Source organism: Coccinella septempunctata, chromosome 3 (assembly GCF_907165205.1).
Source record: "Coccinella septempunctata chromosome 3, icCocSept1.1, whole genome shotgun sequence".
Lineage (NCBI taxonomy): Eukaryota > Metazoa > Arthropoda > Insecta > Coleoptera > Coccinellidae > Coccinella > Coccinella septempunctata.
The window spans coordinates 43,869,318-43,884,225 of record NC_058191.1 but is presented as its reverse complement, the minus strand read 5'-3'; the positions used below and the strand labels follow the sequence as shown (position 1 = coordinate 43,884,225).

General features: G+C 37.0%; 1 protein-coding gene across 6 annotated transcripts in view; it reads right to left on the bottom strand.

Annotated features, from left to right (window-relative positions):
* Positions 1 to 14,908, bottom strand: part of LOC123309379 (teneurin-a) — a 126,152-nt gene that overhangs the window by 22,574 nt on the left and 88,670 nt on the right. For all 6 annotated transcript variants that reach the window (XM_044892468.1, XM_044892469.1, XM_044892470.1 and 3 more), the window contains 2 exons: positions 3,464 to 3,756; positions 1,441 to 1,560 (listed from right to left, as the gene is read on the bottom strand). In XM_044892468.1, coding sequence (XP_044748403.1) covers positions 1,441 to 1,560; positions 3,464 to 3,756 — 413 coding nt within the window. The remainder of the gene's footprint in view (positions 1 to 1,440; positions 1,561 to 3,463; positions 3,757 to 14,908) is intronic.

Here is a 14,908-nt window from a genome sequence, read left to right as displayed (position 1 = left end):
GTCGTATTAACATAGAGTGGATTAGAGAAGGATGCGATATATGATCTTGTTCCCGAGGAATACTTATTCGGAAGAATGTGGTGACAGAATTCTAAATAGGAATTATTCTATAGGAATAGCTTTCCAAAGTGATAGTTCATTTTTTATTATCGTTCTTTCAATCTCACCATTTTCAAAGATGATTGTCTTTCTTCTTTCATTTGTTCATAGACAATAGCTCAGAAGAATTCATTGGCGTCTATACATATTTTACGAAAAAAAATTGATAATAAATCATTATGATGAGAATAGCAATTGAAAAAGCAGTTTTAGATTTCTCTAAGAACTCTAAGTTTTTTTTTGTGCGCCTACAATACTGTAGTGTTAAAACTGAGAAAGAACCATTACCGATGAAATTCACATGTTTTATGGGTAATTAAAACTCTTCAAATTTTTGCAGATCCTGTCCTATACGTCTCATTTACATTAACCATCAACGTTATTTGCGGTGTCCTTCAAATGCCAAGATTATGCGAATGAAATAGGATTAATTTTCGTCGACAGAAAAATCAATCTCGATTCATTGGGGTCGGAATTGAAAAAGTTAATGTAATTATTTTTTGTGTGAGAGCTGGTCCGGAAGAATTGAATGCAAGCAAATATACACTCTTCAGTCAGGAGATTATCCTTAGTCTTTATTTGATCCATTTCTAAATTGAATCCTGTCTGGAAGATCTCTGGGAAAACAATGAGGGCGAGGAAAGAGGGTTCTACTATATGAAAGGCCAATTACAAAAATGGTTATCATTATGAAATTTAAAGAGAATAATAATATGTAGATACACGATTTTCAATATAATAACCGAAGAATATTTTTAGTAAAATTATGCATTTCAATTCAATATTGCTACATCGCTTTCATATCATTTTCTCACATTACCTATATTGAAACAAAAACCGATTATTTAATATACTCATATCTTCCGAACTTTCTTCGGTTAAGATGTTCAAAGACGTGAAATAGTATTGACTGACTAATTTTATTGCCACCATGGCTTTAAAATTCGCCGTACAGGTAAAATGCTTCATAAATGTTTCCGCTATTAAAATCTTCCATGTTAGCAGCTGTAATTTATCGTTCGTCTTTTTTAAATGGGCGGGATATTTATTTTTAGTTGAACGTTATATTCTGAGTTATTTCACGGAAACACAAATAGGTACATCACTGAATTGATTGAAATATTTACTCGGTAATCGTTATTTTTATGTGGGGAACTAATTCTTAGCACTGAAATATTTCTTAGGTGTTGAAAATGTTTGGAATAGGAACACGTTTTATCGTTCGGCGTGTCCATCGCTTTGGAAATTTATGGTGATTTTTCATTTTGAGAAAACCAAGCAAAATTTGAAATTTCTTCTCGAAATAATAGGTACATATTAGTATATTATGTATCAACTTACCCTCTGTTGGCATCTGAGTGGAAACCGATCCTTGGGTCATGTGATCGTGCGTTACGTCCTTGACATCTTGGACTAGAATGCAATTCGACGAATCCATGTTTGGCTTCATCGAATTTACGGCTGAAACAAAAAGAAAATTTCAATTTTGAGGGATTAGAAGCGAGTTTCTCATATTGAAGAAAAATAAAAAACTACGACTTAAGCTATAAGCCCTTATGATCAAAAGATAAGTAAACATCTCCCACATCCGAAAATCCACAAGACATATATTGGAGGTTGTGTTGTATACAGGCGAAGAGCATTTCGCATGTTGAGAATTCAAAATTCAGGCTTGAGTGCGTGATATCATCATTCCCGAAAGAAAGGGACATCGGCTGCAGAAAATATCGCCAGATGAATACTAAAACAGTGCAAACGGTTTTCATTTAAATGCGAAAGTGGAACATTTGGACTTTTATAATAAATATATGCCGACGAGCGCATGTATAATGAATCCAGATATATATTGTAATGTACGGGAAAATACATTTTACATGACGTGTTTCCCGTTTTCGCAACGGGTCGCCCTAAACGACGGGATGTTTCCTTATTAGTATGGCGTGCTATGTCACAGGGTTCCGGACTTTATGTATGGCCTCACGTTTTTGAAATGCAGACGAAAGACGGCGGACGGCGAAAAATATCGTGCGCCATTACTGAGACTCTTTTTGGGTCGCAGAACGATACGGCTATTATCCAATTTCTGTAAAGGGTGATTGATGATAGCAAGAATATACGTTATACTATGATACGCCGGAAAATTCGCCTACATATAAACATGCGGGCAAATTATCATCACCTCTCTTTTCATAGAGTTCACCTCAATAATAATAAACTTGTTAGCGTAACGTCAGATGAGATAGCTACAAAGTTTGAAAATTTTCAACATTCAAATTTCAACCGACCGTCAGAGCTTTCATCAATAATATGATGTTGAATTTTTCCCACTCGGAGAAAAAGGTTTCTTTGACAATTAGCCTAGAATCAGATACAAAGTGTTGAGATAGCTAAAGAATTTGTATAAATCGGAGTTATTTCGAGTAAAACCTCACAGTGAATTTGAATAGAAGTTTGTGTTCAATTTGCCAACTTCTCGGTTGAAAATAGTAATGAAAATAGGCGATCATCAGTTCTGAGGCGTAGCCGCAAACACGGTAAATTTAGAGTTTTCTCAATTCCACACAGTTCGCCATCTGTTCGGGTTTATTTACGTCGACTAGAGAAAAAAGAGGAAAGGAAGCAGCGGTACAGCTGAGTGGCTCGTTTCATTCATCAAGAATTCACATCCTAGTCTGATCGAGTTTAGCCCGATGCGGAAACACGCCGCTGTTTATTTCTATTTTTGGCCGAAATCGAAAATTACGTATTAAGTATTCAGCAAATCGCGAAGTTTCTCCTGGAAAATTGCACTAATTCGGAGGATTTCTGCCTTTCCTCGGACACGATAAAATATTCAGGTTGGGGTTCGAGTGCTTTAGCAAAAAATTTATATGTCGGAACCTGGCTTAAACGGAAAACTTCCGATTCAGATGAGCCGTTCAGCCTGTCGAACTCGCAGAACTCGATTAAAACTTATTTAGTGAACTTGTTTAGCATTTGCTACGTTTCCGTACAGACCGAGAATGTCAGAGATTTCCCAGTAGCTCCTTCGACGTTTCCCTAGAATTTTCTCCTCATAAACAGGATAATTTATAACTAAATCGAGAAGTTTGCTTAACAACCGAATTGATCTTGCACTGTATCGAATTCTTTCCCGAAAAATGTGGGATTTGATTCGTTTGGTCCATTTTATGGCTTAATTCACTTAAAAGTATTTTGAGAGTGGTGTACCAGATATTATCATGAAGTTCACCCCGATTTGTCTGCCTACATGATAAATAATCGAATAGTTCACATTAAGATTGATAGAACACATAAATGATATCTACTGGAACGAATTCGTTCCAACATGTACATACATATACATACAAGACAAGGTACCTACCTGCAAAATAAGCTAGCATTGCAGTTAAAACTACTGCCAATAATATAAGGCCGATACTGAGGCATTTCCAGGTGCATCTGTGTTGACAACGTTTGTCGATATTGAATCTGGACGGGGAATATGGTGAATAATGAGTCGATGCTGAAGTTGGAGCGGGCCTCAGAGGAAAGACTGGCATAACCAGAGGAGCCTGCTGATGAGAACTCTGTAGAGTCCCGGTACCACTTACGGAACTCGTCCCGGTACCAATTTGCTGCGACAGCTGAGTCTGTTGAATGCCGGCGGTGCCAAGTCTGAAAAGGAAGAGAATAGTCTATATTGTGTGCCATTTGTCGATAATTCTCACAAAGGTATATTTCCTTCAATATATCTCAGAATCGAATGCAAACGAATCCCAGTTAGGTATATTCTTAGAATACTTGAAATATAAGAGTTGTCTCGAATGCAACACGTTCTGGAAAAACCAGAAAAAGTGCAGTTTCTGTTTTGAAGTTTTGATTTTTTTTCCACTTAATCAATAATTTCTTCTATAAGTGCACTACACGTGAAAATCTGAGATAATTAGTGATCTCATTCGTGAAAAGAGGAGCGTCAAAAGTCATCGAAGTTAATTTTACCTCAAACATAACCTGAACTATTCGATTGGGAAACAAATTGAAAAATATTTATCGATTTAACGATTGATATCAATCAAAAATAGCAAATAATTGAAAATATTCACTGAAGAATATAATTTAATTGAGACACAACTAACATTTTTTTCACGTAAACAACCAATTCAGCACATTTCCAAATCAGAATGGATACCCAATTTAATTTGGCCTTTAGAATTCCTTGGGGAATGACCAACCAGGGGTTCGACGTTCAAATTGGATCCCCATATGTGATGGTATTAAAAATTAATTGGCGGCATGTTGGATGCCATTATGAATTGATGGAATTATATTGTTTTCAATTGAGAAAGGCTGTTGTTTACAGAAGTAAATGACTGGCACTTCCTGTTTAATTATATTATAGTTTCTCACAAAATACAGGGGAATTTTGTCGTCGAACATGGAATGAAAGATATTTTCAGGTAGATAAGTGCAGTCCAATCATTTTGGTTAATCACAACAAAATGAGTGATAGCCGATGGAGCAAGAAACTTAGTAATGAGGTTTCATCGACACTCTTTCAGCTTTAAATGCTAACGAACACATCTTGATTGAAAATGAACTAGGTATCTGGTATATCTACTCACATTAACAGATATGTAGAAGTGAAATTTTTTTGAACTTCAGCCTTCAAGCTTCCTGCTTTCCAAAAAACTTGCTCAATCTATAAAAGTTTAATTCTTCAAACCTTTAGAGGGTTGTATTTTTAATTGATTACTCCAGTGAGATCATCATCTTCACTGACTGTGAAATGCAGAGTTCAAGAGATGGAAGCAACAGCGAGCATTAGTCTAGGAAACAAAAACAACCGGTCCTTCAGCCTGCAGACTTGTCATAATTGAAACAGCAGCGCCCGTTTCTCGTAGGCGGGCGTGCGTTCCGCCCGGATGAAATACTGGAACGATTACGTTCCGGATTGGATTTATTCCCTGCGAAATGAATTCCGCGAGACCGTATTTAAGGTAATTTATTCAGAAATGAAAATTCCCGTCGGTATTGTAAATGTGAATCAACAACTGTTAAAACAAGTTACCGGGGACTACGCAAACTTCAGGTCCAATACATTCTGTATTCCGAATAAGCAAATTACGTCGGGCTCGAAGTCTGTGCTGTGATTTCTGTTCGAGCGGATGTATATTTATTCGTGAAGTTCGGGAACAATGCGCCTGTCGATATATATCGCCCGAAAAAATTGGAATTTGATATGAATTCCGCAGTCGCTGCTGCTGCTGCTGCGACATTTTTCTCGTATTCGAGTTATACGTTTTGCATATAGTTGATTCGGGATACGGTATGGGGGAGATTGGAGAATTTCTGTAGTTCTCCAGAGTTAGGAGGGGCTTAGGTATGGACTGCAGCGATAGGAGAATGAATTGTAGGTCCAAAGAGGGAATTCTAACAAATAAGGAAAATGGAAATTTCAGAAAGTGTTCTTGTCTTTCAATATTTCTACTTTGATTTTTACTATTTCTATTTGAAAATTCTTCTCAGACCAAGTATCGTTTCCATTGAAAAAAAATACCGCTGAAAAAAGTTTGGCATTACATTTACATTATTTTTACATTTCGCGAAAGTCGATTGGACTCTTTCAGACCCCTAAAAATGATTCGTTCACCCTCCCGACAGCGTACATCCGACAACGAAAGCACAAGACAAAAAAAGGTTGAAACCAATCAACAGTGTCATTAATATTCCAGAAGATACAGAGTGGATTTCGAGTTTTTGAACCCGACGAGGTGGAAACGCCGAGAGTCTGCTGCGTTCCGTAATAAAAAGCAAGAATTAATGGCCGACTGACGGTAATACTCTAGATGGAATAATAATTTGCATTGTCCTCCTTGTGAATAATAATTTTCTGGAGTAATACGACAAAAGTTTGGATTTTCGTCCTACACGACTTCAGTCTTCTGTTTCATAACGGCTTTCAGAATCTCGTACTTGATTGGAATAATCTATAGCCCAATTATCCGCAAAATGGGCTATTTTAGTGCAGCTACCTATTTTTTTTATTATCCATTAATATATCCTTTGGAATTATCTTCAGTTCAGTTCTTCATCGAGTAGTTTTGGCATTTTTACAATTTTCATATCGATTCATGAAGTTGACCTAAGTATAAGAAGAAAATTCTTGCATTGAAGCATTTATAGTTTATTGGATGAGCAATGTTTTAATAATCAGTCGATGATGAACTCTGATAGGTATACGCTTTCAAACTTTCGTAATTGAAAGATCGTTCTAAACAGTTTCTCAACATAATATGATCAATATATAGTATACACTGGAAAATTGTAGAAGATAAACCAACTAAGTAAACAAATTCGTTTACTCTGTTAATCATACAGGCCATCAAACACCCCATACGAATAAAAGACCACAACCAAGTCGTAAAAAGGAGAGTTTTTCCATGAGATTAGTTCCTTGATGACGTATTTCGCAAGCATCACGAATACTCTCCCCCCAGAAACCCCAACACTTATTTACCAACCCCCATTCATCTGGCAAGGGCGTCCGAGCCTAACGACATGTCCGCCAAATTTTTAATGGGTAATTGATTCTCCACGACCGCTCTCCGGCCTTGGCGGGGATTACGAAAATTGGATGCATTGGAAGCAGCTTGCGTGAAATATTTTCCAGGCATTCTTTTGCTCTAGATCTTTTGTCTTCGGCCCAGCGGACATGTTTAATGGACTTTTAGCAATTTCTATAAGCGGCATGACATTACGCATTTTTTACTACTTCCTATTAATCAGAATTTTAGATCGAACATATACGGCTAATATGAATACTTTAAGTATTCATTGTACGAAAAACTGACGAGGATACTCAAAAACTAGAACTCAAAAATATTCAATCTAATCAAACACGGTTGAATATGGCTAAATAATAGGAATGTGCCTAATAAATGTATTATTGAAATGCACGAACGTATATTATATCAGAGTGTCTCCAAAACTACGATCGTCCTATAACGAATGACACTTCACGGTGAGAAAGACATTGTCATATTCGGCAAATAATTTGTGGCTTGTCATTTCTTCTAAATGGTAGTCGAAGCACACACTCAACACATCTAACAACAATAAGTCTTCATTCGGATTGAAATATTTTACATTTACATTTAAATGACTCAACATTTTTCTTTCTGTTGAGTGTAAGTTATTGTTCTTCCGTGGGAAGGATGAAGTAAACCAGTGGAGCGTTCTGAAGGAGTGGTTCGATAAGCGTTCCACTTAGCGGTGTGGTGTCCTGGTCTTGTCACAATACCACACCCTCAATAGACACAAACCGTGATACCCTGTGGTGCACACCATGAAGAGGTAGTTCCTCAATGGGTAATTGATTTGAGATATAGTTCTGCGTTTATTCGATGGGGACGAGGAGCTTGTCAATTGACCTTTTGTGTTAGTTATTCCTAGTAGCGTGAGAGGAAGTTTGGCAACATTCAAGGTTAGACTGAAATCGTTTCTTTCAAGAACATACTATATAGGATAGGTACTTTGTGAATTTCGGGAGAAGTGAACTAGCATAAACTCAAGCGTTATTTTAACTCGATGAACAATTTCGGTACCTCATATTGTTCCTTTTAGAAAATTGGAACCACTCCGTAAAATAAGATTGAGGCTTGCTGAGCGGGAAATTGTTTATGACTTCTAGAATCTAGTGAATATGTCATTGTGTTATGCTTCTTAGTTTCAGATAGTTTTTTTTTTTTCTATCGAATAGAGACGAATTGTACGAATACTCGACCTTCTGCCACGGATTTTAGGAGCATGTATAAAACACCGGAATAACCAATCCTACATTTCCGGTTGCTTCCCTTGTTTCGGATAAGACGACAAAGGGGTGAACGAAAGCGGGATTTCGGGGTTGCCGACGCACCGATAAATTTCCCTAAAAAGCAAACAACTTCCAAACTAATCTAATTAAACATGGCCGCCGGTCCTGAGATACAATATCTCAATGAGAGCTGACTGCTCTGTCGTCCGTGAATCATTTCATGGTGGCTGGACGGGTTTCGATGGACGAAACGAGGCACTATTGTGGGACGGACACGTGCACTCGGGAAAATCACCAAAATCAGCGAAATGGGGGTTGACACTCTGAGATTTGAGGGGCGTTGTTGGTTTGAGCGATGACGAATTCACCTTTCTAAAAGAGTCTCGAAATATTTATCTTTGACGGATTGCCATAAACCTTTCCTCGATATCAACTGGAATTTTTCTAGTTCACTAGAAGATAATGTAATATGTGTTGTCAAAATCTGTAAAAAAAAACTAGCCAATATTTATGTTGATCAATTGATACTCAGAAATCATAGTTTAAATTTCTTTGTTGTAAATCATGTTGAAGAATTTCTGCTCATTCATTAAAAACAGCTGATTATCTATTCAATTAACTGTGATACGAACGGAAACATCTTCTGATTTTCATAGAAAAAGGAGGAAGGTTAAGAAGCCACACCCAAATTTAATTTCGTAAAAGCACAGATCATCGATTGTGCTAGAAAATAAGCCCTATTCCATTCGAGCGACCGCGATCGGCCCAACATAAATAGCAAAAATTATTGACACGGATTTCGTAGCTGGCGATAGCGGAGTAATTCCGAAACCAATCCGGGGTTAAAGATTTCCCAGAGGACCACCGCATGTAGATTACAGATAGTGTTTTAACTTAGACGGGCACAATTTCGAGGCCCAAGTAAAATCCCTGGACCGCGAGTAATTCGCAATCGCCGAACCCGCATAATATGTCCTCTCCGAAATCCACTTTGCCGTATATCATTTGGGAATTATCCCCGTATAATGGGTACACATGTCGATGGCTGGTGAAATGAAGAATGGCGGAAATTAATCTCGGATTCGTAGCCGTGTCGGATACAATACGAATTTTAGCCACTCGGTGTTGGCGATAGTTTCACTTTTCATTCCTGCGAACTATTTTCGGAGAAATATTATCAATACATTGGAATTTCATCCAGTTTTTAGGGTTCCTTTTTTTAATTTATTTCAAAATTTCCTATAGTATGAGAGCATACTCACAAAATAAGTATAAGAAGATATTTTCAATTATTCATTGAGAAGTTGGAAAAATCTTTTCTCAAATTTGCTAAATCGATCAGTGGTTCAACAAAGAATATTTTACCCTTCTTTCTGATTAAACACCAGTTGATTGGCGCTCACTCTACACTTCCGCACTGGTAATGTCGACTACGAATAGCTTTTGTATTTATGTAAATGGATTTCATTCATCCATCAAGTGCAATCAAATCAACAAGCGCTATAGAAATATTTCTGACAGCTGCTCAGACCATAAGTCAGGGATATTTATAATGAAATGTTGGCAATCGATTTTTCATAATCCTCCAGATTGATACGATAAGTAATTTTTGGATTGTTATTAACAAATTAGTTTCATTCAAAAAATTTTCTAACTGTTATTATAATAACTTCCTGCTGCAGATATGGTTTTTACAATTCAGAATTCACAAACTTTAATTGTTTTCGAACGCCAACAAAATTATGGTAATAAAGACTGTTGAATGAACTGTTATCAAGTTCTCACTTATTATAATCCATAAAGACTCATTGAGTGATACAAAAAAAGATTTTCTTGGATTGAATAGTGATCCATAATGAAGCAGAAGGAAATAGAATCGTTACACTTATTAACAAATAGGAATATTTGAAACTAGCGACTTCGCCATTTAGTTACACAATTATAGTGAAGAAAAACCAAAATTTGACTAGACTAACCTAATACTCTGTGCCATTAGTGAAACTGAAAATAACTAATGGCTAGTCGAAAAAAGCAACATATTATATCCCGTTCAAATTAGGAATTTGACCCATATAACTATGGAGATGAATCATTCATGAAACATGGCCGCCTTTATGATAGTCTCCCGTCATTTCTCGGGTAATACACCGCCAAAATTCCGCATCCCTCGACAATGATCGAACATGATGTAAGCAAGAAACGAGATTGAATCCAATTTATCTCCCGTTTGATGTATGGCTGGGCGTCTCACCATTTTCGGAAAGTATCCAGGCGTTAAATCATTTCGATAACGCATTATCTAAAGAGTGGGTATTCCGAAGTCACTACATGGATGAATGAACTCCATCAATTTGAACACTGTAATATATTCGGAAGATTGCAGAAAACTATCGTGATTACATACAGATAGCACGAAGGATTCACTTTTGCGATGGATATCAGCATCCAACACTACAACAATTTTCAAGTCACGACTTGAGACCAATAGTACTTTTTCGGAAACATTATTTGATCAGTGATATTTCCTAATCATTTAACAAAAAGTTAATTGATTTTATCAACGCGTGTGAACTATATTGTGCAACAAAAAACTGTTGGTAATTCATCGTCTCCAGCAAGATCGCGCCTTTGCCGAAATGGCTGGAATACATCAACGTTTATTGCATTATTATATTCGAACGTTGTGTGGCGTATTAATCAATTGAACTTGAAATTATATCATAGAATCCAATTGAGAGGTCGTTGTTGTACAGTGGAATTACGTTTGTGCACCGACGATAATTGGATTCAACAATGCCGATTTGAGGAACGACCGAAGTGGGTTATTCAAATTTGGTTCGAGTCATGCCTAACAAGGAATTCGTTCAGTCTTCAGATTCAGGTGTCAAGACCTTTGAACATACTGAATAGGTTTGTTTGAACGTTTTATGAGGGCCCAACTTAGAAGTTAGATTCATCAAAATTAATCAATTATTCTCAAAGGCTAACTAGTAGAGAGTAATCATGGTTTTATGAGTGATACTTTTTTATTTTAAGACTTAAACCGAAAACGTATCCTTATTTCAGCACGGAGTCTTCCTCCTAGATATCTTGAAATTCAAATATTTCACCTAGTGTAGGTAGTTGAGTATTTACTGTAAAATTCAAATTTATGAAAATACCCAGGCATTTTTTACAAATGAATTCCATACTTTAAATTTATGCGAAAGACCTCTTATCCTTAAAGTAACAGAAAAATGTATTGAAATGGAAAAACTAAGTACTGGTGAATCGACTGAATTCCAGAAATATCGTTACTTTTCATAAAAACATCAAGTATAATGGTTATGGAAATGGGTTTCCATGGATAGAATAACGTGCTGGATGTGTAATCCGGTTTAACGGTCATCGGGTATCAGACAACACTGCTAATTTTCTTTGATGTCTTCTCGTTTGCCGAAGGACTTATCTTCGTTATCGGAAATAACTGGCGAGTTTCCTTTACAGCCTACCAGGAAGTTCCCATGCATGTTCTGTTCCAGAATGAAACTGATGGAATAATAACGAAGTAAATAAAACCGACCGTTCGCGAGAAATGTGGCTTCATAAAGGTTTCCACAACTGAGGACTATTTTCAGAGCATAGAGATGTTTATACATTTAATAAGTAAAAGTGTTCAATACGTTGGTCTTATACATAATACATGTATTATAGAAAAAAATGAAATACTCCTATTTGCAACTTGAATATGGAACTTTTTTTTACTTTGTTGAATTCATGATGACTAAAATCCCTTTTTAAGTCCATTTAGAATATGCTTTGTTCTATTTGAAGAATGAAAATTTTCATGAAGAGGTGTAGGAAGAAACATTATTGTAAGAAAAGGGAGAAATTTCTAAGAAGCGGAAAGTGCTTTTAATTGAAATCGAAAACATATTTCAAGAAATTCGCTTTAATACTAAAAACCAAGCAACGTTGCATGTATGATTCATAGAAATCAATATTTGCATGTTGATCTCCTCAATCTCCAAAGACCTCAGAATGAACGAAATCCACAGGGCGCGTTTTTCATAGGAAAGCGAATAAGTAGATCTCTGCGCTTAATCCCTTAGGATTCCGTACTATGTGGAGCGCAGCATCATGGGGTGGTATTGCTTATAGAACATAATTTGCCGGTCGTATGAACACGGGATGGTGCCATTGGAATGATCCGGTGAAATTCATTTGCATCCTAATGACAATTCGTCATAATAATTTGCGTCCGATCAAATTCGGTGCAGAATTTAAATAGTTGCAATTATTCGAACCGCTCATGCATCTCCTTCAATTCTGTATCGCATGTGCCTTTTCCCTGGGCTCGAAATTGATGAATTTTTTATTGAGATGAAACGGCACGGCTGTTTCATTTGATGTACTGATGAATTAAAACGTGATGAATCGTGTGTTTTGGGGCGGAAGTGATTGTTTACACAATTCCCCAATTTGTCGGTGGAAATTGCGAAAAATTCGTGCGCGTGCGGCCGTCGAGCTTTTGTACATTTTTTGGGATGATTATCCAGGTGAATTCGGACGATAATTAATCTATCGAGATATCGATTCTCATCTGCAATTCCTAATACGTTTTATTTGCTCTAATTTAATCGCCAGCGCGATTGTTACTAATACAAATCATTCATCATTATTATAGTATATGTATGTATAATCATACACCCACCCACCCGCTCAAATGAGAGCACTGTAAATTGTGTTGAATTTATGTGACGATCTCATGAATAGTTGGTTATTCCTTTAACAACACGAAACAACCAATTGAACTTATCGAACATCACCAACTAGCTTAGACTAGTTCTAAGTTGGTACAAAATGCGAGATGAGTACACTGGAGAACCCTACAAAGAACCCCAACTATTTTTAATTTAATGGTAGTCTAGTGACGCGTTATTTGAGCAATATTCATGTATGGAGAAAAAGAAGTTGATTTGTATCACTGATCTATATGCAGTACGCACCCTGCCCTATTTGAAAGCTCATCCAGCCACGAAATTATGTTTCATATGAAAGCAATGCTTCCTATTTGTCAGGAATTCGGAGACTGTCGGGGATTAGACCACTGGATTTACTTGACGTGTTTCTGTATGAAATATTACCCCATTGGGAGTTATTCGTGGCTGTGATGCCGATGAATCAGCTGTAATTTCAGCGATGAACGATGATCCATCAATTTCATCATCTTGTGAACGTTTGGTGTATTCGGTTAAGGGTTATTGTGTTCATCCAATCAGTAGGCAAGCCACATCGAATGAAAATAAATATTTTGCTGAATTTGTCGCTGTAATGAAACTGTAGTTAGATTTACTGAGCTATTTCCATCATTTTCGATGGCATTTGCGGGCTGTTTTAAGGCTGTTTCAATAAAAAAGGTGTTTCCCGAGTCACACCTCATTCGGAAAAAAATGGATGATTTGACAAATGAAAAAATCTTTTATCTCGGTGTTCATCAATTGTGTGGTCTGCGCTACCAAGTCAGAATAGGAGATTTATAACTTTAAGTTTTCCTTAGTGCTATCTCTTCTGCATTTAGTGCCCGCATTAACTTCCGTATGCAGCCTTTTCATCTTCCTTTCCTTATTTTTCACGCACAAAACTGAATCCAGACAATACTGAACGACCTATTCATGGAATGAGCAATGAGCATTTTTCCAGGAACTGGTTTCCTCGAAAAACTAAATTATTTCGGTCAATGCTCCCTGGGGACCTTCCTTGTGTAGGACAGAAATAGGCAGAATGAGGGAGCTTTTCTTGGCAAATTCTACCCATAGTCGGGCAGCAATTCATCCTCCTGCGTCTTCCTAGATGCATTATTCTTAATCGTCTCTTCCGAAGCGTGCATATCCTGAAAAAACACTTGGCAGAAGATTCACCAATGTAGAATCGGTATCATTCCTCGTTCGCAGCCATATTTCGACACATTATTTCATTTTTATCGTTTCTTTCCCAGATATCCAGGTGGGGGGGGGAGTCGAGTTGGATCAGAATGTGTTCTTCTTCTTTCTCTCGTTATAATAAGAATAGTGATAGACACAATCTTCTATCGGTGTTATTATTGATATGGGTAATGTCAATATGGCGTCCAAAAGCTCTTTTTACTTTGAATGTAAGAGGGTGTTCATATAGCGTTACTTTGAACTAAAAAAGAACCATTTTTGCAATACCATGGCTTGAACTCATATCAATTCTGAGTAATTAGTAGTGATAGTATATCAACGATGCATGTTCAGGAGATAAATGTCGAAAAGATATCGGAGGGAAATTTGTTTGATTGTTATTTCCGCACCCACCACGCGAATTCAAACAAAACAACCCATCCAAATATGTAGAAAATACGCATAAGGAAATGCATCTACGCATCCCCAGAATTTTGTTGTACACTTGGCGTCGAATCCCCGAAGGTGGAATCGATCCCGTTTCTCATCCATAACACTATTCTCAGACATAATTTCATTTTATCGTTCCTCTCCCATTCGTAGCGGATGGAGAACCGTCCAGAAAAAGAAACACGGAGCTCATTTCCACGTTTCTAATACCTCAATTTCTATTCATGACGCAAAAACGAAATATTAACTACATTTTAGCACCATGTTTCTCCTCCGAATTCGAATGGTTTCATCCCGGAACTTCGTCTGGGGATAAAAACGGACTCGTACATTTCGGAGTCAATTTCTATTCGACAATCGAATTGAAAGTGGCAACACTATAGACTTACAATTTCGTCGCGACCGAAGTAGTGTTTCTCTACTCTTGTCGTCAGTCTTACGACGCGTAGCCGTGAAAATGGCAATTTCGAGCATGCTGTGCTCCACGCCTTATTTGCATGCAAATCTATTCGTGGTAACAACAACGAGAAAGATATTTACAATTTGATGGTATTAGTAAGGAAAACACCGAATGAGACAGGTGAATGGATCACATCTCAGCACCTGCTCTTAGTCTCTTCAGTATAGAATATTTTGAAAAATATTATTATAATAGTCATGT